Source organism: Malaclemys terrapin, chromosome 1, assembly GCF_027887155.1.
Source record: "Malaclemys terrapin pileata isolate rMalTer1 chromosome 1, rMalTer1.hap1, whole genome shotgun sequence".
NCBI classification, from domain to species: Eukaryota; Metazoa; Chordata; order Testudines; family Emydidae; genus Malaclemys; species Malaclemys terrapin.
The window spans coordinates 31389084-31412137 of NC_071505.1; the positions used below are offsets into that span (position 1 = coordinate 31389084).

The window sequence follows — 23054 nt, forward strand, 5'->3', positions numbered from 1 at the left end:
GAGTGCTCTAATCACTGGGCTAAAAGTTATAAGGAATGTAGCACCACCTCCTCCTCTGGCTGTTTTGTGTGGCGTTAGACAGGCACCTAATTCATTCTTGCAAGAAATAGCTTAGATGCTGAAGCCAGCTGACTCCAGGAGCGGGGTTCACAGCTATGGACAGAGAGCAGAATTTAGGCACCCAGACTTAGGTGCCTCATTCCAAGAAAGGGGCAGGACTTAGGTCACGCCTCTGTCATTGGCATCTTCCATTGGCTAACTTAGGCAGGTCCCTAGCCTAAGCCTACCCTTCTCGCTTTTGTGGATCACATTATTAGAAGCCTATCTCTCCCCATGTGTTGTATAGGGAGCCTAACTCCGGCTTTGTGGATCCCACTGTTGTTTCCGTGAGTTCTTAGGCACCTAAAAGTTAGGTAGTGCATCACTTAAGTCCCTTTGTGGATCCATGGCCTTGTGCCTAACTTTAAGAGGTGATAAGCACCACATAATTACCACGAAAAAGCCTACCTTTGGAAGTATTTCCTATAAAAGAATAATCTGATAGGTAATTTTGCTCTGAGGTTTTAAGAAATAGGGAAGAATTACAAACTGGAAAAGCTACCTTATAATAGCATTTTGTTTCAAAACTGTATCAGTTACTCTGGTCAAAATCTGTCCTCATATCTTCCACAATCTTCATCATGGGATCCTTCCTTTCAAATTAGAAGATATGCCTTCAGAAATGATTGTTAGGATGCAGACTAAATTAGATCATACTTTATTTAGACCAATTCAATGGAGAGGGAATATGGAGTTAGCAATCAAACAAACCAAAACAAAAACTAACTAACTAACCAACCAACCCCTTCCCCATCTAAATAAAACTGCTGCAGTTATGCTGCTGTAGCACTATGGTGACGGAAAGGGTTTTTCTGTCATTGTAGTAAAGTCACCCCTTTGAGAGGTGCGAGGTAGATCAATGGAAGAATTCTTCCATCCACAATGAGGGAAGGTTGACCCAACTACATTGTAGATGGTGTGAAATTTTTCACAGTTCAGAGCAATGTAGCTATGGCTACCTAATTCTGTAACCATTTACACTACATTGTTGCTCCTGCCAATGTAAGTCGCCCTCTACACTGACCTAATAACTCCACCTCTGCAAGAGCCATAGCATAGCGCTTAGGCCGATGTACTGAGATTGATGCAGCGTCAGTGTAGACACTGTGTTGACAGTTCTGGCTGACAGGCCGGAGCCTCACCAGGCTGACAGGCACAGCCCTGCCGCAGGGGCTGACAGCGCTGGGCTGTTTGTGTCTCATGCTGTCGGTTAAATCGGTAGTAGTGTTCCTGGTGAGGATACGTACCGCTGACAGGAGTGTAGCATCAACATGAAAAATCAATTTAATTACAGTGGTGGCTATATCTTGACTTAAGTCAACCTAATTTTTTAATGTTGACTTGTCCTAGGAGACTCACTGGTGTTATTTAGGGTGACCAGATGTCCCATTTTTAAAGGGACAGTCCCGTTTTTTCGGACTTTTTCTTATATAGGTGCCCATTATGCCCCACCCCCTGTCCCATGTTGCTATCTGCTAACCCTAGTGTTAGTTAGGGTTACCAAACTTAACAAATAAAAAAAGAGGACCCTCCACGGGGTCCTGGCCCCGCCCATTTCCCACCCCTAGTCCCGCCCCAACTCCACCCCTTCCCCGCCCTAACTCCGCCCCTCCTCCCTCCCACTCCCAGCCACGAGGAAAGGGCTGCCCGAGCGCTACCGGCTTCACGGTTTGCTGGGCAGCCCCCAGACCCTGCGCCCCCGGCCGGCGCTTCCCCAGCGCAGCTGGAGGCCGGGAGGGGAAGCGCCCAGCCGGGGGCGCAGGGTCTGGAGGCTGCCCGGCAAACCGTGAAGCCGGTAGCGCTTGGACTTCGGGCAGCCCCCTTGCCTCCGGACCCTGCGTCCCCAGCCGGGCACTTCCCCTCCCGGGCTCTGGCGGTGCAGGGTCCGGAGGCATGGGGGCTGCCCGAAGCCGGTAGCACTCAGGCAGCCCGGCTCTTAAACAGAGCCGAAGAGTCAGGGGAGGAGCAGAGCCGCCGCGGGAGGGGAAGTGCCCGGCCGGCATTTTCCCAGACATGTTCGGCTTTTTGGCAATTCCTCCCGGACGGGGGTTTGATTGCCGAAAAGCCGGACATGTCCGGGAAAAACCGGACGTATGGTAACCCTGGTGTTAGTACCCTAACCCGCTCCAAATGGTGGTGGGGAAAGGTCCTGGTAGGCTAGACCAACAAGTCCCCTGTAGACCATCTGTAAAGCGCCCTCCTCACCCCCCGAGTCTGTCTGTACAGTGCCCCTGGAGCCTATCTATACAGCAGAGCCCCCCCGCACACACGAGAGGGGGCAGCGAGAAGGGAGTTGCGAGACATTAAAGGAGGAAAACCACGGTTGGCAGGTGGGCGGGACTTTAGGGAGGGGGCGTGGCGACAGGCGGGGCCGGGGCTGCTCTGGCTCTCGCTCCCCACCTCCCTTTGCCAGCTGCTCCCAGCCGCCAGACCCCGACTCGAGCGGCCCTGATTGGGTGACTCTGACCCAACCGTCAGTAAACTTACTTCTGATTGGTAGGGGACACCGCCGGCCAATGGGGATAGAGCTTTTTGCCCGGTGTCAATATGGCAGCGCTCTGCGCCTAGTAAATGGGAAGCGGTTGGGATGGAGTAAACTCCCAGGAATTGGGCCGGGCAGAGCGGGCCGGGCCGTGCCGTGCCGTGGGGAACCGAGCAGGCGGACGGGGGGAGGCGCCGCGCTCCGGCGAAGGGGATGAGGTGACGAGAGCCATGGCGAACGACGGAGGCAGGAAGCAGTTCTGGAAGCGGAGCGGCTCGAAGGTGCCGGGGAGGTGAGTGTGTGAAGGAGACTGGCCTGTCGGGAGGGTGGCAGTGGGGCGTCTGGCTCCGTCCGGGCTATGTGGGGTTCGTGGCGGGTTGGGGGTGCTGGAAGGCGGCGGGGTCACTTGTCAGCGTGGGGTGTATGTTGGGGCAGGATGGTCCCTTCACCCGGTGCTGAGGGCGGCTCTGCGCCGCGCCCCCGTGGCCTCGGGAGGAGGGTCTGGGGTCCGGCGCTGTCGCACACAGGGGTGGAGAACAGCTAACGTTTGACAGCAGTTGTAGCAACAGCCGTGAAACTGACTAGCCTCTGGAAGTTGCACTGTGCTTCTGTGAGGGACAGCTGTAGAGCATGAGCGCTGTCCTCTGCTGCTTGGCTTGAATGATGTACAGTAAACCAAAAATACTTCTATGCTCCCTATGACTTGAAGGATGTGGGTGAGCCAGGTAATATATTTTATTGGATTAATTTATGTTGGTGAGAGAGACAAGCTTTGGAGCTTACACAGAGCTTTTCTTTTGCTCTGGGAAACTTGCTCAGAATGTCACAGTTAAATAGGAGGTGGAACAGATTGTTTAGCATAAGTAGATAACACATATTCTAAGGTATGCAGTGTTGCAGCCATGCCCACCCTTTTCTTTGACACTCTGAATAAGGGCATGTCTACACTTACCTCCAGAGCGATTGATCCAGCGGGGGTTGATTTATCACGTCTAGTGAAGACGTGATAAATAGAGCACTCTCGAAGCGTAGCCGGAGTCGATGGGGAACGTCAGCAGTCACCCTACCATAGTGACGACACTGTGGTAAGTAGATCTAAGTATGTCGACTTCAGCTACGTTATTCACATAGCTGAAGTTGCGTAACTTAGATCAATTTCCCACCCGCAGTGTAGACTAGGCCTAAGTTTCCCAAACCTGAAAAAGAGCTGTTTGTAAGCTAGAAAGTGTGTGTCTCTCAACAACAGAAGTTAGTACAATAAAAAATATTATTTCCCCCACCTTGTCTTTCTGAATAGATTCTTGTCAATTTCAGTTTGGGTGGTAGCCATAGCAAAGAGTTCTTTGCTCCTTGCTGTCAAGTGTGCCAGGATGTCTTTCAATTTTTCTCTGTAGCTTTTCTTGTTGTTGAACTAACAATTTTTATGTGCCAAATCATTGAGTTACTTGAGCAGCTCATCTAAGTAGGTTTCAGTTAGAAATCTTTGTGTGTATGTGTCAATCAAGTAGTGAACAGAGGAGAACTAGTTGACATTCATTACACTGTGTGCAGTAATTCATAGATTGTAGAAACAGCGGAGACTACTGTGATCATCTAGTCTGATCTCCTGCATATATTAGCCCATAGGATTTACTTGAATTAATTCCTCTTTTAACTAGAGCATAACTTTTAGAAAAAGTCAAATAAAATGTCTTACAGAAGTCTAAGGCAGGGGTTCTCAAACTAGGGGTCAGGACCCCTCAGGGGGTCGTGAGGTTATTACATGGGGGATTGCGAGCTGACAGCCTCCACCCCAAACTCCTCTTCACCTCCAGCATTTATAATGGTGTTAAATATATAAAAAACTGTTTTTAATTTATAAGGGGGCATCACATCAGAGGCTTGCTATGTGAAAGGGGTCACCAGTACAAAAGTTTGAGAACCACTGGTCTAAGGGCTGGTCTACACTAGAAAGTTGGGTCAAGCCAGCTACATTGCTGAGAGGGTGTGGAAAAATTCATGTCTCTGAGAGATGTAGTTAAGATGACCTATGTCCCATGTAGACCGCATTAGGTAGAAAAAGAATTCTGTTGACCAAGCTACTACTTCTCGGCAAGGTTGATTTACTATAGTAATGGAAGTTTTAGTGTCTATGCAGCTGTACCACTGTAGTGTAGACGCAGCCTCTGTATATTATGTCAACACTAGTACCTTCATCAACCAAAATTGTAATCTAATCAAAAAAGATATGAGATTAGTTTGACAAGATCTATTTTCCATAAAACCCTGTTGATTGGCATTAATTATATTTCCTCTCTGTTAGTTCAGGGTGGCTTGATTTTTAAATCAGAGCAATTTAAACACCAATTTTTAATCATGGTTTAAATCAGCAAGCAAAAAACCTTGATTTAAATCATCAACTTTAATTGTGTTTCACATTTGTACTTTTTAGTTATTTTCTTAAATAAAGGCTGACACTCATTGGATGATAACCATTAAAACATGTTAAATATAGCCTTTACTAAATTGGTGCTGCTTTTTGCTAACCAGGAGGATACACTATATCTATACACATCTATTTAAGCAATAGTATAGCTTAACTTACATTTATTCAGATTCTTAATTTTTACATTTTCTATTATGTTTGAAAATAGTGATGCATTTTTTTCTAGATTAATTTTTACTAATGGTTTGTCTATTTGGATAAATATTCAGTTATAGAATCATAGAATATTAGGGTTGGAAGAGACCTCAGGAGGTCATCTAGTCCAATCCCCTGCTCAAAGCAGGACCAACACCAACTAAATCATCCCAGCCAAGGCTTTGTCAAGCCGGGCCTTAAAAACCTCTAAGGATAGAGATTCCACCACCTCCCTAGGTAACTCATTCCAGTGCTTCACCACCCTCCTAGAGAAATAGTGTTTCCTAATATCCAACCTAGACCTCCCCCACTGCAACTTGAGACCATTGCTTCTTGTTCTGTCATCTGCCACCACTGAGAACAGCCTAGCTCCATCCTCTATGGAACCCCCCTTCAGGTAGTTGAAGACTGCTATCAAATCTCCCCTCACTCTTCTATTCTGCAGACTAAATATGCCCAGTTCCCTCAGCCTCTCTTCGTAAGTCATGTGCCCCAGCCCCCTTATCATTTCCATTGCCTTCCGTTGGACTGTCTCCAATTTGTCCACATCCCTTCTGTAGCGGGGGAACCAAAACTGGATGTAATACTCCAGGTGTGGCCTCACCAGCGTCGAATAGAGGGGAATAATCACTTCCCTCTATCTGCTGGCAATGCTCCTACCAATATGCTGTTGGCCTTCTTGGCAACGAGGGCACACTGCTGACTCCTATCCAGCTTCTCGTCCACTGTAATCCCCAGGTCCTTTTCTGCAGAACTGCTGCTTAGCCAGTCGGTCCCCAGCCTGTAGCGGTGCATGGGATTCTTCCTTCCTAAGTGCAGAACTCTGCACTTGTCCTTGTTGAATCTCATCAGATTTCTTTTGGCCTGATCCTCCAATTTGTCTAGGTCACTCTGGATCCTATCTCTACCCTCCAGCGTATCTACCTCTCCCCTCATCTTACTGTCGTCTGCAAACTTGCTGAGGGAGCAATTAATCCCATCACCCAGATCATTAATAAAGATGTTGAACAAAACCAGCCCTTGGCGCACTCCGGGGTCAGTGCTGCACAAAACCAGCTTTTAAAAAACACCTACCTTAAGTGTGTTGGATAAACTTTTTTTTTTTTTTTTTTTTAAATGTATCAAAACATGTTTTGCAATTAAAACCAATTGGCTTACTAAACAAGGAAGTGTTATCTGTACTTAGTGAACTGAATTGATAGTTTCTGGTTACCATGTACTTCAAGATTTTAGATGTCATTCTCTCACACCTAGAGATGGGAAGAGGATAACAAGCTTTCCTGCTTTTTCAGCTCCCAGTTGGTTTCTTAACTTTGAACTGCACTAGTCATTGTACTGAACTAGTTGAATAAACTGAAATGAAAATATTTTCTCTGCACTTGCAGACGAGACTACTGCTGTCAAAATCTGGTTTAGTACTTCAACAAATTCTGGTTCCAGGTGCTTAGCCAGTTACTTTTACGAATTCAGTGCTTTGATTTTCTTTAAAACTTGGTTGCAAACATGTAGTGTTTAATATTATTTTTGTATTTAATTTCAATGTTTTTAACAGATTACAGTAAGTTTAGGCCTTAACAGGTTGTCAATTTCAAATTTAATTTTAAATTAGTTTATTAAAAAAAAAAAAGGTATTTAATGTAAATTAAAAATTTTTTTTTTTTTTTTTTTAACAATTGATTTTTATCCACCTTGTTTTGCCTGGGATTGATATCAGGCCGACAGTCCTATAATTACCAGTTCATTCTTAACTTTTAAAATATTGGCACAATCTTATCCTTCTTTCAGTACTTTGGAACTTCTCCAGTGTTCCAAAACTTATTAAAAATAAACATTAGTGGTCTTCAGTCAGTTATTTTAAAACTCTGGATTGAGTTGTACACAGTTCTATTTGGCAGTGGTGCAAGCGCTGCTGGAATACAGTGTCCAGTTCTGGTGTCCATAATTCAAGAAGTGTGTTGACATATTGGAGAAAGTTCAGAGAAGAGCCACGAGAAGGATTAAAGGATTATAAAGCATGTCTTATAGTGATAGATTCCAGGAGCTCAATCTATTTAACAAAAAGGGATGACTTGATTACGCTTTGTAAGTAGCTATATGGGGAACAAAAATTTAATAAAGGGCTGTTCAGTCTAACAGGTAAAGGTATAACAAGATCCAGTGGCTGAAAGGTGACGTTAGACAAATTGAGACTATAAATAAGGCACAACATATTTAACAGAGTGTAGTTACCATTGGAACAACTTACCAAGGGATGTAGTAGATTTTCCATCACTGGAAATCTTTAAAATGCAGATTGGATTTTTTCCAAGAGGCTCTAATTCAAACAGGAATTAATTCAGAGAAATTCTACGGCCTGTCAGTAGGCTTGGCAAGCGGGTCAATTGACTGCTTATTATTTGATTGTGGTGAAATATTGTCAAATGTTCCTGCAAGAATGCCCTTATGTAGGTGGTAACCTAACTTTCTGATTGCATCATGGTGCCATTTTCCTTTTTTATATAACTTCATTTAATTTTATTCTGCATTTTTCTGAGTTAAAATAACTCCATTAAGACACATTATTTATTTTTGTAATTAGGCAAAGGTATCTATAGAAAGCTAAACCTATTGGAGACCATAAAGTTTTACTCTTTTGTTTTGGTGTTTTTCTAGTAAACTAGTGCTTTCAAATATTGGACCAGTCAGTTAACTAATGATTTTTGGACTGATTAACTACACAACCCTAGGCCTGTGTTATGGAGGAAGTCAGATTAGATGATCAGTGTTCCCCTCTGGCCTATTGATGATTCTGATTTTTAAAATGTCTAATTTCAGTAGCTTTGGTTTAACTTCCTCCTGAGTTACTATTAGAGTAGAAAGTATTTCTTCTTTTTCATCATAATCATCATATGTGAATATATCATCTGATTTGTGCCCAATACAAAACAGGAAATATTTATTAAATGCTTTTGCCTTTTGTGCATTGTCATTGATAATCCTACAGCTTCTATCTAATCGTGAAACATTGGCAGGATCCGTTTTTGTTCTTAATACACCAAACTCCTTCTTATTGGCCTTAACTCTGCTGAACATAGATTCCGCCTTGTGTCCTTTTGCTTTCCTTATCAGTTTTCTATAATTCCTAGTTTCTAACTTGTATTCCTTGCTATCAGCTTTCCCCTCCTTTTGTTTATTTTATTTTATTTTCATTTATTTTAAAAATTCACATTTTTCTGTTTTAATTTTTTTTCTCTCAGCTAATTTGGCTTAAATTGTTTTCAGCTTCATCACCACATTTCAAAAAAGATACTCTAGAATTAGAGGGACCCAAAGAAGGGTGATGAGAATGATTATGGGTATGGAAAAACTCTCATACGAGGAGAGATTGAGAAGACTGCAATTGTTTACCTAAGCAAGGAGGTGAATCATAGGGGACATGATAAAAGTACAAAATAAAGAATTGTATAGAGAAGGCAGAATAGGTGCATCAGTTCTCCCTTCCTGACAGCAGAAGAACAAGGGGATAATTTAACGAAATTGAAAGGTGTCTAATTTAAAACTGAATAAAGAAAATACTTCTTAATACAATTCATACTTTGGCTGTGGAACTCATTACCAGAGGACATTAGATGGTTTCTTGCATCTTCTGAACTATCAAGTGCTGGTCACCGTTGGAAATGAAATGCTAGATAGATGGAACTTGGGCAGATCTAGCATCCAGCAATTCCTGTGTTCCAAATTGATCTGTGGCATACTGGGAGTTTATGGAGCTCTAGGTGCACAGATCTTGAAGGTCACATGCTACTAGTTCTGTTTTTTTCTACTATTAAATTTCATTGGAAAATATATTTAATGTGCTTTTAACTAATTATTCCTTGTCCATGCAAGCAATTACCATAATTGTCACAGGGATATCCCATAATAAAAGGGGAGGTGATCCATCTGCTTGGGGGATGAGAAGGAAAGCCATTCACAGTGTTAAAGAACTTGAAAACTCGTGTCTTGTCTTGTCAGGGAAATAAGTGAACCCTGAACAATTCTTTCTTCACCAGCTGTATCCACAAACATGGTATTTTTCTGAGGGCCCAAAAGGCACCATGATCATTCAGATGGGAGAATGCCTTTACTAATTGCCATGTGCATGCTCATATTTATTCTGGGTGGAGCATATTGCCATCATACTGTTTGTACTTCAATGTATGAAGACTCAATATAATTCTATACTAAACTTATCTGTAGATCCAATCATTATTAGAGTACACACTACCCTTCAGAAGATGTACAGGACCTACTGACTGTTTACCATGTTGAACTCTGTTTTTTTTTTTTTTTTTTTTTGTTTTTTTGGGTAAGAGGAACCTTCTCTTCTTCATGCTTTATTTTACATTATTTTTCAGTTCCTAGGTGTTTGGAGTCTGTCCATGATTTGATGGTTCATAGTACTTTGCTGAATGATGTCAAGCCCTCCTTTTCAGGTACTAAAGGGAAAGGCCGCAGCTGGTGTGAATTTGTCACTGCTCCATTGACTTCAGTACAGCTATGAAAGCTTACATCAATAGAACATCTGCCCCCTAAATACTGCATTCCTGGCTCCTAACAACCTTTGAATTGAGTCTGTGATTGGAAACCCACAATACATAGGCAGGACACTGCCAATTAATTCCACTGGACTGGCCTGCATGTGTCTCTTTTTAGTTTTCATGTCTGGGTGTTCAATCTAATGTCTGAGTCCAGACCTTGGCAGTGTCTCTTGCTGTTGACCAGAATATCAGCAGGCAATGAACAAAACTATTAGCTTAGAAGTTATGGTAAGAGGTTGGTGTGGAGAAAAATGAATGGAGCACAAGTGCTGCCAATCGTACTGATTTTCTTTTAAGAGCAAGAAAACAAATAATAGTTAAGAGTATTAAAATTTTTTCACTGCTCACAAGTTATAAAAAAAAAAATCCATTTCTACCCAACCCTTAACACTGAATCAAAATAAATATTATTCTCTGCACATTTTGGTCATTTGTACCAAAGGAGCAGTGAGGCAACAATTCTTTCCCTTCCCCTCTCAGTTGCAGGAGTAACAGTACTTATCCAACAGCCAAGCCTCCGTGACTAATAATGCATTATTTTTGTCTATCGTGGGCAGAAGCCTTTTAAGAAGGACTTGTGGATGGAGAGCTGAACGCTGTCGATGAGCTCTGACTTGTTGGTGGTTTTGATGATGAGGCTGGGAGCCAACAAAAAGTGCAGAGTACAGGAGTGATGTAGTTATTATAGTAATATCGTAGCACCTAGAAGTCGCAGTCATGGACCAGGACCCCATTGTGCTAGGTGTTGTCAAAAATATAGTCCTTTCCCCAAAGAGTGAACAATATGTGTATAAGACTAGTTATAACAGATACAGACAGATTGGGAATTGCAAAGAGAGAATGAGTAAGTATCCGTTAGCATGATAGGTTGTGGTCTGCACACCAACAGCCTAACCATTGTCAGGTTTTTTTTTGTAGGCCTCACAGCAAAGTACAGTTTTGAAGGAAGATAATTAGTTAGTTTTTCAGATGTTTATGGGGATCTTCTTGAAGTATGAGGCAAAGAATGGGACAAAACATGAATGTGTTTGTTTGAAAATGTAACAAGTGGGTGATGAAAGCTGATGTGATGGGCCAATTGGAGGCAGAAGTGAGAAATGATAGGCAGGGTGGGGATAGGTCATGGCAGCCTTGAAAGTGAAGACCAATAGCTTGTGTTTGGTATTCAGAGGGATAAATACCAGGGAGGGAGAGGAATTATTCCAGCTCAGTACTAATGTGGACACGAGAACGAATGGATATAAACTGGCCGTGGGGAAGTTTAGGCTTGAAATTAGATGAAGGTTTCTGACCGTCAGAGGGGTGAAATATTGGAACAGCCTTCCGAGGGAAACGGTGGGGGCGAAGGACCTGTCTGGTTTTAAGATTAAGCTAGATAAGTTTATGGAGGGAATGGTTTAATGGGATAACATGATTTTAGTCAAAGGAACAGCATGCCATCGCTGGTAAATAGTACAATGGCCAATGAGGGTCTGGCTGGAGAATCTTGCCTACATGCTCGGGGTTCTACTGATCGCCATATTTGGGGTCGGGAAGGAATTTTCCTCCAGGGTAGATTGGCAGAGGCCCTGGAGGTTTTTTCGCCTTCCTCCACAGCATGGGGCAGGGATCGCTAGCTGGAGGATTCTCTGCTAATTGGAGTCTCTAAACCACAGGATTTGGGGACTTCAACAGCAGAGTCAAGGGGAAGGGTTGGGACGGCTTTGTGGCCTGCATCATGCGGGAGGTCGGACTAGATGATCATAATGGTCCCTTCTGACCTTAAAGTCTATGAGTATGATAGAGAAGAGGAGGCAGCCAATGAAGGAATGCAAAGAGCGGGGCAGTGTGAAAGGCTAAGAAAACTATCTTTGCTGCAGCATTCTGAATGGATATCAGTGGGGAAGATTGTATTTGTCAAAACCAGTGAAAAAGCTGCTGCAATACTTGAGATGCTAGATGAAATAGTTGTATGGCTGGATAGGAAAGGTTGCATATAGAGATGGTCATTCTTGCTGAGAATGCGAACTGCTACACTCTGCAAAAATGAAGCATCTACATTACTTTGACCTTCAGCCCCAGATCCACTGGATTATAGTAATCTACTCTGAAGGCAGAGGCTAGGTGTGGGGGAGAGTACCACATTCCACTGCCAGAGTTTTCTGGACCTGATCAGTCACATGGTGCAGCCTTGCCCCTCCCTGCACGGCAGCTGCCACAGCCCATGAGCTGCATCCCGCAGGGAGAGGCAGGAGCAACAGCTGGGAGCTGCAGGGAGAGGCCGTTGCTTTCCTGGAGGGGAGACTGAGAGTGTGTGTGTGTGTGACTTGAGCTGTTCTGGGGATGGCTGAACCTTTAAATTGTTTTCCCACACCTCCCACTATCAATGAGTATCGGTTGTCTCTGTCTGAAAGGGATAATTGAATGAATTATGGTGACCAGATTCTTGGTTGATAGGAAGGGGTGAATATTCCTAGCAAGGAGAAGGTAGAAAAAGGCACATCATACTACTGCCACTACTTGGGCATCTAAGAACAGTGGCTGGTTGAGCAAGACTTTGAGGCCACACAATTTTTGATGAATGAAGGGAGGATGCCTGTGATGGGAAGAACAACAAGGAGTCGTAGGAGCACCTTAGAGACTAACAAATTTATTTGGGCATAAGCTTTTGTGGGCTAAAATCCACTTCATCACATGCATGGAGTGAAAAATACAGTAAACAGAACATCTATTCTAGAACATGAAAAGATGGGAGTTGCCTTACCAAGTGGTCAGTGCTAACGAGCCAATTCAGTTAAGGTGGAAGTGGCCTATTCTCAATAGTTGACAAGAAGGGGTGAATACCAAGGGAAGGAAAACTACTTTTGTAGTGCTAACGAAGCCAATGCAATCAAGGTGGCCCATTTCCAACAGTTGACAAGAAGGTGTGAGTATCAGCAGAGGGAAAATTACTTTTTGTAGTGACCCATCCACTCCCAGTCTTTATTCAGGCCTAATTTTATGGTGTCCTTTTTGCAAATTAATTCCAGTTCTGCAGTTTCTCATTGGAGTCTGTTTTTGAAGTTGTTTTGTTGAAGAATTGCCACTTTTAAGTCTGTTATTCCGTGTCCAGCAAGATTGAAGTGTTCTCTGACTGGTTTTTGAATGTTATAATTCTTGATGTCTGATTCGTGTTGTCATAACTATAAAGGGAAGGGTAACAGCTGTCCTGTGTACAGTACTATAAAATCCCTCCTGGCCAGAAACTCCAAAATCCTTTTCCCTGTAAAGGGTTAAGAAGCTCAGGTAACCTGGCTGGCATCTGACCCAAAGGACCAATAAGGGGACAAGATACTTTCAAATCTTGAGGGGGGGGGTGGAGGGGAAAGGTTTTTGTTTGTGCTCTTTGTTTGGGAGTTCGTTCGCTCTCGGGACTGAGAGGGACCAGACATCAATCCAGGTTCTCCACATCTTTCTAAACAAGTCTCTCCTATTTCAAACTTGTAAGTAAATAGCCAGGCAAGGCGTCTTAGTCTTGCATCTGAAGAAGTGAGGTTCTTACCCACGAAAGCTTATGCTCCCAGTACTTCTGTTAGTCTCACAGGTGCCACAGGACCCTCTGTTGCTTTTTAGTTTTACTTTGTTTTCTCAACTTGTAAATGTACCTTTTACTAGAGTGTTTATCTTTGTTTGCTGTACTTTGAACCTAAGACTAGAGGGGAGTCCTCTGAGCTCTTTAAATTTGATTACCCTGTAAAGTTATTTTCCATACTGATTTTACAGAGATGATTTTTACCTTTTTCTTTAATTAAAAGCCTTCTTTTTAAGAACCTGATTGATTTTTTCCTTGTTTTAAGATCCAAGGGGTTTGGATCTGTATTCACCAGGGAATTGGTGAAGGTCTCTCAAGGCTTTCCAGGGAAGGGAATTAGCTTTGAGATGGTGGCAGCGGGACCAGAGCTAAGCTGGTAGTTAAGCTTAGAAGTCTTCATGCAGGCCCCCACATTGTACCCTAAAGTTCAAAGTGGGGATACAGCCTTGACATGTGTCCATTTATTCTTTTGCATAGAGACGGTCCAGTTTGGCCAATGTACGTGGCAGAGGGGCACTTCTGGCACATGATGGCATATATCACATTGGTAGATGTGCAGGTGAACGAGCCCCTGATGGTGTGGCTGATGTGGTTAGGCCCTATGATGGTGTCCTTTGAATAGAGATGCGGACAGAGTTGGCAAACAGGGTTTGTTGCAGGGATTGGTTCCTGGGTTAGTGTTGTGTGTTGTGTAGCTGCTGGGGAGTATTTGCTTCAGGTTGAAGGGCTGTCTGTAAGCAAGGACTGGCCTGTCTCCCAAGGTCTGTGAGAGTGAGGGATCGTCCTTCAGAATAGATTGTAGATCCTTGATGATGCGCTGGAGAGGTTTTATTTGGGGACTGCAGGTGACGATTAGTGGCGTTCTGTTACTTTCTTTGTTGGACCTATCCTATAGTAGGTGACTTCTGGGTACCCTTCTGACTCTGTCAATCTGTTTCTTCACTTCACCAGGTGGGAATTGTAGTCTTAAGAACGCTTGATAGAGATCTTGTAGGTGTTTGCCTCTGTCTGAGGGATTGGAGCAAATGCCGTTGTATCTTAGAGCTTGGCTGTAGACAATGGATTGTGTGATGTAGTCTGGATGAAAGCTGGAGGCATGTATGTAAGTAAGTCGGTCAGTAGGTTTCTGGTATAGGGTGGTGTTTATGTGACCATCGCTTATTTGCACTGTAGTGTCCTGGAAGTGGATCTCTTGTGTACACTAGTCCAGGCTGAGGTTGATGGTAGGGTGGAAATTGTTGAAATCCTGCTGGAATTCCTCAAGGCCTCCTTCCCATGGGTCCAGATGATGAAGATATCTTCAATGTAGTGCAGTAGACTAGGGACGCTAGGGGAAGAGAGCTGAGGAAGCGTTGCTCTAAGTCGGCCATAAAAAGGTTGGCATACTGTGGGGCCATGTGGGTACCCATAGCAATCTCACTGACTTGAAGGTATAAATTGTCCCCAAATCTGAAATAGTTGTGGGTGAGGACAAAGTCAAAGCTCAGCCAGCAGGTTTGCCGTGACATTATCGGGGATACTGTTCCAGATGGCTTATAGTCCATCTTTGTGTGAAATGTTGGTGTAGAGAGCTTCTACATCCGTAGTGGCTAGGATGGCGTTTTCTGGAAGATCACCAATGGATTGTAGCATCCTCAGGAAGTCAGTAGTGTCTCAAAGATAGCTGGGAGTGCTGGTAGCATAGGGCCTGAGGAGAGAGTCCACATAGCCAGACAATCCTGCTGTCAGGGTGCCAATGCCTGAGATGATGGGGTATCTAGGATTCCCAGGTTTATGGATTTTGGGTAGCAGATAAAATACCCCTGGTTGGGGCTCTACGGGGATGTCTGTGTAGATTTGTTCCTGTGCTTCTTCAGGGAGTTTCTTGAGCAGATGACATACAGTACAGACCCATTTACGCACAACCCATTTACGTGCGAATCCGCTTAACGCGCGGTAGTGCCATGCCTCCCAGTGCTACCTATTTAACATGCGAGACTCGTTAACATGTGGTACGGGAAGTTGCTATGTAGCGCTACAGATTTGCTCACTAACTCACTGACCTAGAAATCGACAGGAAGTATGGAGCGGAAACATGTTGTACGTCTTTACGGCCAATGGGGCGGAAAGGGCAGCAACATTAAATGCTGCCATGGCAAAGGACATCCTTAAAGCGCTGCCGAGGCAGCGCTTTAACGTTGCTGCCCCTTTTCCCCCCTCGCCCTCCACCCCGTCGGCGGCCCTGCTGGTAGAGACCCTACCAGCAGGGCCGCTGACGGGGGAGGCAAAAAGGACAGGGACATTGAAGTGTTGCCGCGGCAAAGGACCCTGTAGTACTTTAAGGTCCCTGCCCCTTTTGCCCCCCCATCGGCTGCCGACGGGCGGGGGGAGGGCAAAGGGAGCAGCTGCCCCGGGGCCGGCGATTTAAAAGGGCCCGTGGCTCCAGATGCCGCTACCACAGCAGCGACGTCTGGAGCCCTGGGCCCTTTAAATTGCCACAGGAATTCCGGGCAGTGCGGACCAAGAGGCCTGGAACGTTTTTAGAAGGTCTCTTTCTATAATATAGAACTAAACTATTGTTGTATGTAAAGTAAATAAGGTTTTAAAAATGTTTAAGAAGATTCATTTAAAATTCAATTAAAATGCAGAGACCCCCCGGACCGGTGGCCAGGACCCAGGCAGTGTGAGTGCCACTGAAAATCAGCTCGCGTGCTGCCTTCGGCATGCATGCCATAGATTGCCTACCCCTATGAAAGCCTGTGTCAGTATTTACATTATAAGCACCACCTCTTTAATCTTAATTTTAGTAGGTGTTTGTCAGGTTGAAACTTGCAAGTAAATTTACTTTTATTTTGAGAAGGACAAATCTTATTATTTCTTACATAGTAACATTTTTATAACCTCAATAAGGATGTTGAACATTAAATTGTACTTACAAACCTATTTATTTCATGGCATTGCCATTGTTTTTGTTCTCTAATGCATGCCATCTTGCATACTGTGTCTGTCTTGAACTGATTGACCTTATGTACCGTCATGACTACAAAGGAGCCCTTATGATGATGCATGATGTAATTGTCTAACATCATGTAAATTGTTTATAAAGTACATGATACATGTTAACTGTTGGTGTGTCTACACTGCAGTTAGACACTGATGGGCTGGCCTGTGCCAGCTGACTCAGGCTTGTGGCTTGTAAGGGGCTGTTTTAATTGTAGGCTAGAAGTTTGAGCAACTCACAGAATCCTAGATTCCGGGCTCCAGCCTGAGCCCGAACAGTCCCTTAGCCCGAATCCCAGTCAGCTGTGGGGTTTTAATTTTTAATTGTGGTGTAGATGTACTGTATTCTCCATATTGTAGCTTATGATGTAACACTTTTATTCTGGTTTGGAGCAATTGCAGATTGACTGAAATGATATTGAATATGAGTTCTAGCTAGCTGATAATATGGCACCCAATACCGTGTCCTGTATCTTTTTAAAAAGCAAACTCTTTAAAATGCTATGACAAAATGAAAAATCAATAGAATTTTATGTTAAGACTTTCTCAACCCATTTCATTTAGTTACTGTAATACATGTGGTATGTTAGATCAGTTACCATTAGCTGTAGTGCTAAGGCATATGGTGAGACTTACAGACTTAATGCTGATTAAGTCTAAATCAGATACTTAAACCACCCGTTAAACATTCCATATTATGGGGAAATCTGGGGGGTTTGTAGGAAAGTTAGAAGATGCTTAGACCTAGTTAAATTACCTCATTAATCAGGTAGCAACTAAGGCCACAAGGAAATGACCCATGCCTCCAGAAATAGGGATGATTAACTTCTTTACAATTATCTCTTTGAGGCATTTTTGTAGGCTTGAATGAGAGGTGAATGAAGAATGTGGTTAATTGGAAAAGGAAGGGGTTCAGAAGCAACATGCACTCGCAGTGTTGAAAAAAAAATTAAATATTTTTTTTTTATTTGAATTCTTAATTTAAGAAATAAAAAAATAGGTCTCAACAGTTTGTGCTCAGACAAAACCCCTGTCCCGAGGAGCTTACGCTTTAATGGAAATCCCGATGGAAACAATAACCCCGCTTCCCATATATTGTGACTTTTTTGCTCACTCTTTATAGTGGTATATTTAGCAACAACTCTTTTTATATGTTTATATGCTTCTTTGAGACAGGAAGTTGCTGAATTTTTTTTTTTAATTGTCAAATTTGTGATGACTTCTTTTTCTATCTTTAGTATCCAACATGTGTATGGAGCTCAGCATCCTCCTTTTGATCCATTGTTGCATGGAACGTAAGTGAACATAAAATTAAAAAAATACTAGATAACTCTGACCTGTTCTCGCCTCTCACCACCTCCTCCTCTTCCTTAGTTTGTCCAAAATGCTGCTGTTAGTCATCTTCCTCTTCCATATCTAACCACATCATGCTATTCCCTTCCCCATTCTAACTTCTGCTGTTACATTGGCTTCCTGATTCTTACTGCACCAAATACCTAACAGCAGTTCATTGTATCTTGCATGACTTAAATTGCAAACTCTTTTGGAGTGTCTTGTTTAAATGTCGTAGTCTGTTTGCAAAATGCTCTGTACATTTACCATTTTATATAAATGATTTGTAGTAACAATTTAAAAGTGTTTGTAGTTAAACTTGCTAAAATTAGGTTAATTTAATCTCCTGTTCTAGGCTGTATTTCTCAATTTTGTACCTAATTGTATAGTTGGTTAAAAATATTGAGACTTTTTTCACCTTTCTTTTGGCATGTTGTTGTCATTGCCACAGGAAAGATACTAAATTTTATATTCTGATCAGGCATGGCAATCCCTGTGTTCATAAATCAAAATTACAGCTTGCAAATCTGTCTCTACATTTTTTTTATCCAGTATTTCTTCTTGGCTGTAATATTTAGTGATGTATACTGTGCTTGCTTAGCTTGTGACAACTGCACAAATGTTTGCATATTTATGCCAGCATTAAGCTTTGCTTGCTTAGAACACAGTAAGAAATTATTGTTTATTCTTTTAACTTGTTAGTTTTTATTCATGACAAATCTTGCACAACCCATTAAGTAAAATGGACATACATGTGCCTTATGAGACTTAGAAAAATGTCTTACTAAATAGAATGGTTTTTTTTATATTTTTATAATCTAGTTTAGTATAATAGAGTGGAGAAAAATATACAGAGGGAAGAACAAGTTTGTCAGAGATTGGTGACTTTCTTTAAATGGGAGATATGCTACACAAATATTACTTTATTTCAGTTTCTCCAGTGTCCATCGAAAGCTCAAGGCCTTTCACGTTATTTAAAAGTACACAAGTTTAACACAAAACCTAAAATTTATCATACTATAACTATATCATTGATCAGAAACTGAGCCATGATCCACAATTTCAAGGTTCTTTTGAGTGGGGTGAGGGATCTCCAATTGTCCTGGTTGGGAGGGAATTGTAACGGCTGGGTGAGAGGGTGGGTGTGCGCATACATGCGAGGGTGTTGGGTGGTGGAATAACAGAAGCAATGGAGGGAGAAGGTATAGGTGTGTTGGCTGTTGGGAGTTCTGAGCCATGACCAGTGCTTAAAGACCAATAGAAATAATCCAACAGGACGAGGAGTGAAAGAACTTCTACATTAGGCATCTTTGATCAGGTAGGGTGCCTAGAATTTATGGAACTAAATACGTTAGCAATAGCTAGATAGGACTGTCAGGGTAGTAAGGGAAGTGTTGTTTCTTGAGCTGGCTCTCCATGACAGGCCAGGAACCAGCTACTCTGGCTGGCAGTGTGGTTGTTCCTACCCACTCCTTTGTTCCTCTCCCTAGTGATGCCATGTGGACTGTCTACCTTCTCTCCAACATGGAGAGAGGGTACTGGTGAGAGCAGATGCCACTGTGGGGTGCCTAAAGAGCCTGCTAAGAACCATGGTGCCAGGGAGCTGGGAGAAGGAGCCAGTTCTTGACCTGCTTACAAGATAAAACTATGTACATTTAAAGCCAATAAAGGGTTTGACTAGCATGTGTTCTTACATCTCTATATGTTCTTCATTTACTACCTTATGTATTCTGTCATAGACGTGGGAAAAGCACAATGAGATATTTCATGATCCCTTCTTCATACTACTCTGCTGTGTGATTCTACTGCTGACCTAGAAGGTGTTCCCAAAGTAGTTCAATTTTCAGGCATACAAGACAACTGATATGTAGTCTGTAGAAAGCAAGGTTGGTCTGAGAGCTAACTTTTTTTTTTAACCTGGCAGTCATGATGATGACACAAATTAAACTAGAAGAATAGTCCTATTACTATGAAAGAGGAACTAACTTGATTAGGGATTTGATGTAGGAAAGGACTAGATGATAGGGCTGGAGATAACCTTCCATATTACCTAAGAATTGCTGATTGACTTTTTTTAACCTCTTTTCCATTATATATTATCAGTGTCTCAGATGATAGCGTATTTAGATAAAATAGTACACCTGAAATTGGAGTCTTTCTGTTGGACTAGATCTATGGCCATGATAAAACCGACAAAATTCCTTTCCAAGTCTTAACAGCACCAAAACTCTTAGGCGATGTCTATCCGTACAGCAACAGCGCTGCAGAGGCGCAGCTGTACTGAAATAGCTGTGCTGCTGCAGCACATCTGGTGAAGACGCTCTATGCTGATGGGGGAGAGCTCTCCCATCGGCATAAAAAAACCCCATCTCTGCAAGCGACATAAGTTATGTCAGTGGGAGACATTATCACACTGACATAAGCGCTTGTATGTACAGCATTATGTCTGTGGAACTTATGTCATTTGAGGGGAGAAATATTCACAACCTTGAGTGACATAAGTTTTGCTGATATAGGTTGTAGTGTAGACATAGCCTCAGTGTGTTTAATATAACTTAAAAATGTTCTAGCTTTTGTGAATTAAAAGCATTAAAAAGATTTTTCAACATCATTACAAGTCCTAAGACTTATTAGACAAATGGACTTTAGCTTGCTTTTGGTTTAAAAATATAATTTGTCTCTTTAATGGGGAAAAAAAGGAAAGTTCTAAATCGTAACTGAAAAATATATTTTGGGTATGGATTTCCTAGGAATGCCAAATATTGTAAACATGGGCACCTATGACTGCTTCATCAGCAATAGCACAGAACTGTTGATAGTCTCAACTGCTTTTGTGGAAAGTGTCTTGTTTCAGGCTTCTGTAGGATTTTTGTTCTATTAAAAGTTGGAATATAACAGAATGTAGTATGGCAGATGGATTGCATTTTTAGCCAAAGGGGGGAGGGGGTAAAAACACTTGTTTTTCTGCATTCTTAAAAGTACCACTTGATATGCTCACTAGCTTGTTAGTAACATGCAAGTGGTTGAGTTAAAATGTAGCTGCTTTTGCATTTAATTCTGGTTCACATAAGAACTCAAATTAAAACTTCTTTGAGAATACAGAATTAAGTCCATAGTCTGATCAAAGTCCCAATACATGCAGCTATGTAGTGAACTTCAAGGTCAATTTTCAGAGTAACAGCCGTGTTAGTCTGTATCCGCAAAAAGAACAGGAGTACTTGTGGCACCTTAGAGACTAACAAATTTATTAGAGCATAAGCTTTCGTGGACTACAGCCCACTTCTTCGGATGCATATAGAATGGAACATACATTGAGGAGATATATATACACACATACAGAGAGCATAAACAGGTGGGAGTTGTCTTACCAACTCTGAGAGGCCAATTAATTAAGAGAAAAAAAACTTTTGAAGTGATAATCAAGCTAGCCCAGTACAGACAGTTTGATAATAAGTGTGAGAGTACTTACAAGGGGAGATAGAGTCAATGTTTGTAATGACAGGTTTGTAATGAACCATCAGGGGCTCGTTCACCTGCACATCTACCAATGTGATATATGCCATCATGTGCCAGCAATGCCCCTCTGCCATGTACATTGGCCAAACCGGACAGTCTCTATGCAAAAGAATTAATGGACACAAATCTGACATCAGGAATCAAAATACTCAAAAACCAGTGGGAGAACACTTTAACCTGTCTGGTCATTCAGTGACAGACCTGCGGGTGGTTATATTACAACAGAAAAACTTCAAAAACAGACTCCAAAGAGAGACTGCTGAGCTAGAATTGATATGCAAACTAGACACAATCAACTCCGGTTTGAATAAGGACTGGGAATGGCTGAGCCATTACAAACATTGACTCTATCTCCCCTTGTAAGTACTCTCACACTTCTTAACTGTCTGTACTGGGCTAGCTTGATTATCACTTCAAAAGTTTTTTTTTTTTTTTTTTCTCTTAATTAATTGGCCTCTCAGAGTTGGTAAGACAACTCCCACCTGTTTATGCTCTCTGTATGTGTGTGTATATATATCTCCTCAATATATGTTCCATTCTATATGCATCCGAAGAAGTGGGCTGTAGTCCACGAAAGCTTATGCTCTAATAAATTTGTTAGTCTCTAAGGTGCCACAAGTACTCCTGTTCTTTTTGCGGATACAGACTAACACGGCTGCTACTCTGATACATCTGTCAGAAATTCTTGCAGTATCTTTGGTAGACAAATAAAATTAATGCACTATTTTTTATTTCTATATAACTAACGGCAGCTGGGGAATCCAATAACCCAATATTATAAACTCTTATAATTAAAACACATGGTAAATATGTGCCCTTATCTTTTGGGGAAGATACTTGTACCATGTCTTTGGGTTGCTTCATCCAACCCATTTGCTTTCTCTCATGTTTACCCTGATTGAGCTTCAGTTTGAGGCATGGAGGAGCACGGTCTGTCTCCTCCAGATGTTGGGGTAGGTGTTTAATAGCTCTGATTGCATCAAGTGAGAGACAGAGAGAGCTGGGTATTATCAGTATACTGAAAGCATTGCAACCATGCTGTGTGGTTTAACTTTCCTAGTAGCTCCAGAAGAGATGGAACACTTTGCAACTTCACTTGATGTCTGACTAACTATGAAGGGTTGGATACTGTATGATAGTTAGCTACACTGTGAGCTTCCAGCATTGGTTTCTGGCTACACAAAAGCTTAAGTGAAGCTGGCAACACACTCTCTCTAATGGAGGTGTTGATAGTCTTCACCAATATTGGACACAATGCTTCCCTACTAGCTTTCACCAGCCAGGAGTGACACACATCCTAATAAGAGACTGTGGAATGAAATATTATAATGCCTCTCCTATCTCAGTGAGCATTGGTGGCCCAAGAGCAACCAGAGAAAACAGAAGATATCTACTCCAGAATCCACTTCACAACCTCAGTAGCAAACAGTTTGGCCCAAATTAATTTGATTTATTTATTCACAAAATAATAAAATTTCCTCAGAATGGGAAGAACTTCAGCTGGCTACTAAGTGAAGGCAGCTAACATTGGCAAAAGCTATCTTTAGGTTAGTCAAATGACTAGCTAGAAATTTCACTTCCCTTATTCTTTCTTAGTCACTTCCTCAGACATACATAATCCAAAACTGAGAAGAATTAGGCCAATAGTTCTTAAGTTAGGAATGTTAAAAGTGAGCAGTTTGCACATGCTGTCTGGTTTGGATGCTTCTAAGAACACCTCACTTCATTTGTGCTTCTAAACTTCATAGGCCTATCATGTCAGTCTAATTCAAGGAGTTTAACATGCTCAATAAGATAAATAACTTCAGTCTTGTCTCTTCCTGTTAAAACAGATGCTAGCTGCAAGACCTAGCTAGTATAACATTCAGGCTGTGAAATGAAGTGCTCAATAGTCAAAGCAAGAAAATATGGCTGTGA

The 23054-nt window shown here is 42.3% G+C and overlaps 1 protein-coding gene across 2 annotated transcripts in view; it reads left to right on the forward strand.

Moving 5' to 3' along the window:
* The first annotated feature begins 2645 nt into the window (after nt 1-2645).
* Nucleotides 2646-23054, forward strand: part of TBC1D22A (TBC1 domain family member 22A) — a 446515-nt gene continuing 426106 nt past the window's right edge. For both annotated transcript variants that reach the window (XM_054019874.1, XM_054019883.1), the window contains exons 1-2: nt 2646-2873; nt 17528-17584. In XM_054019874.1, the coding sequence (XP_053875849.1) occupies nt 2671-2873; nt 17528-17584 (260 nt within the window). In that variant the 5' untranslated portion in view covers nt 2646-2670. The remainder of the gene's footprint in view (nt 2874-17527; nt 17585-23054) is intronic.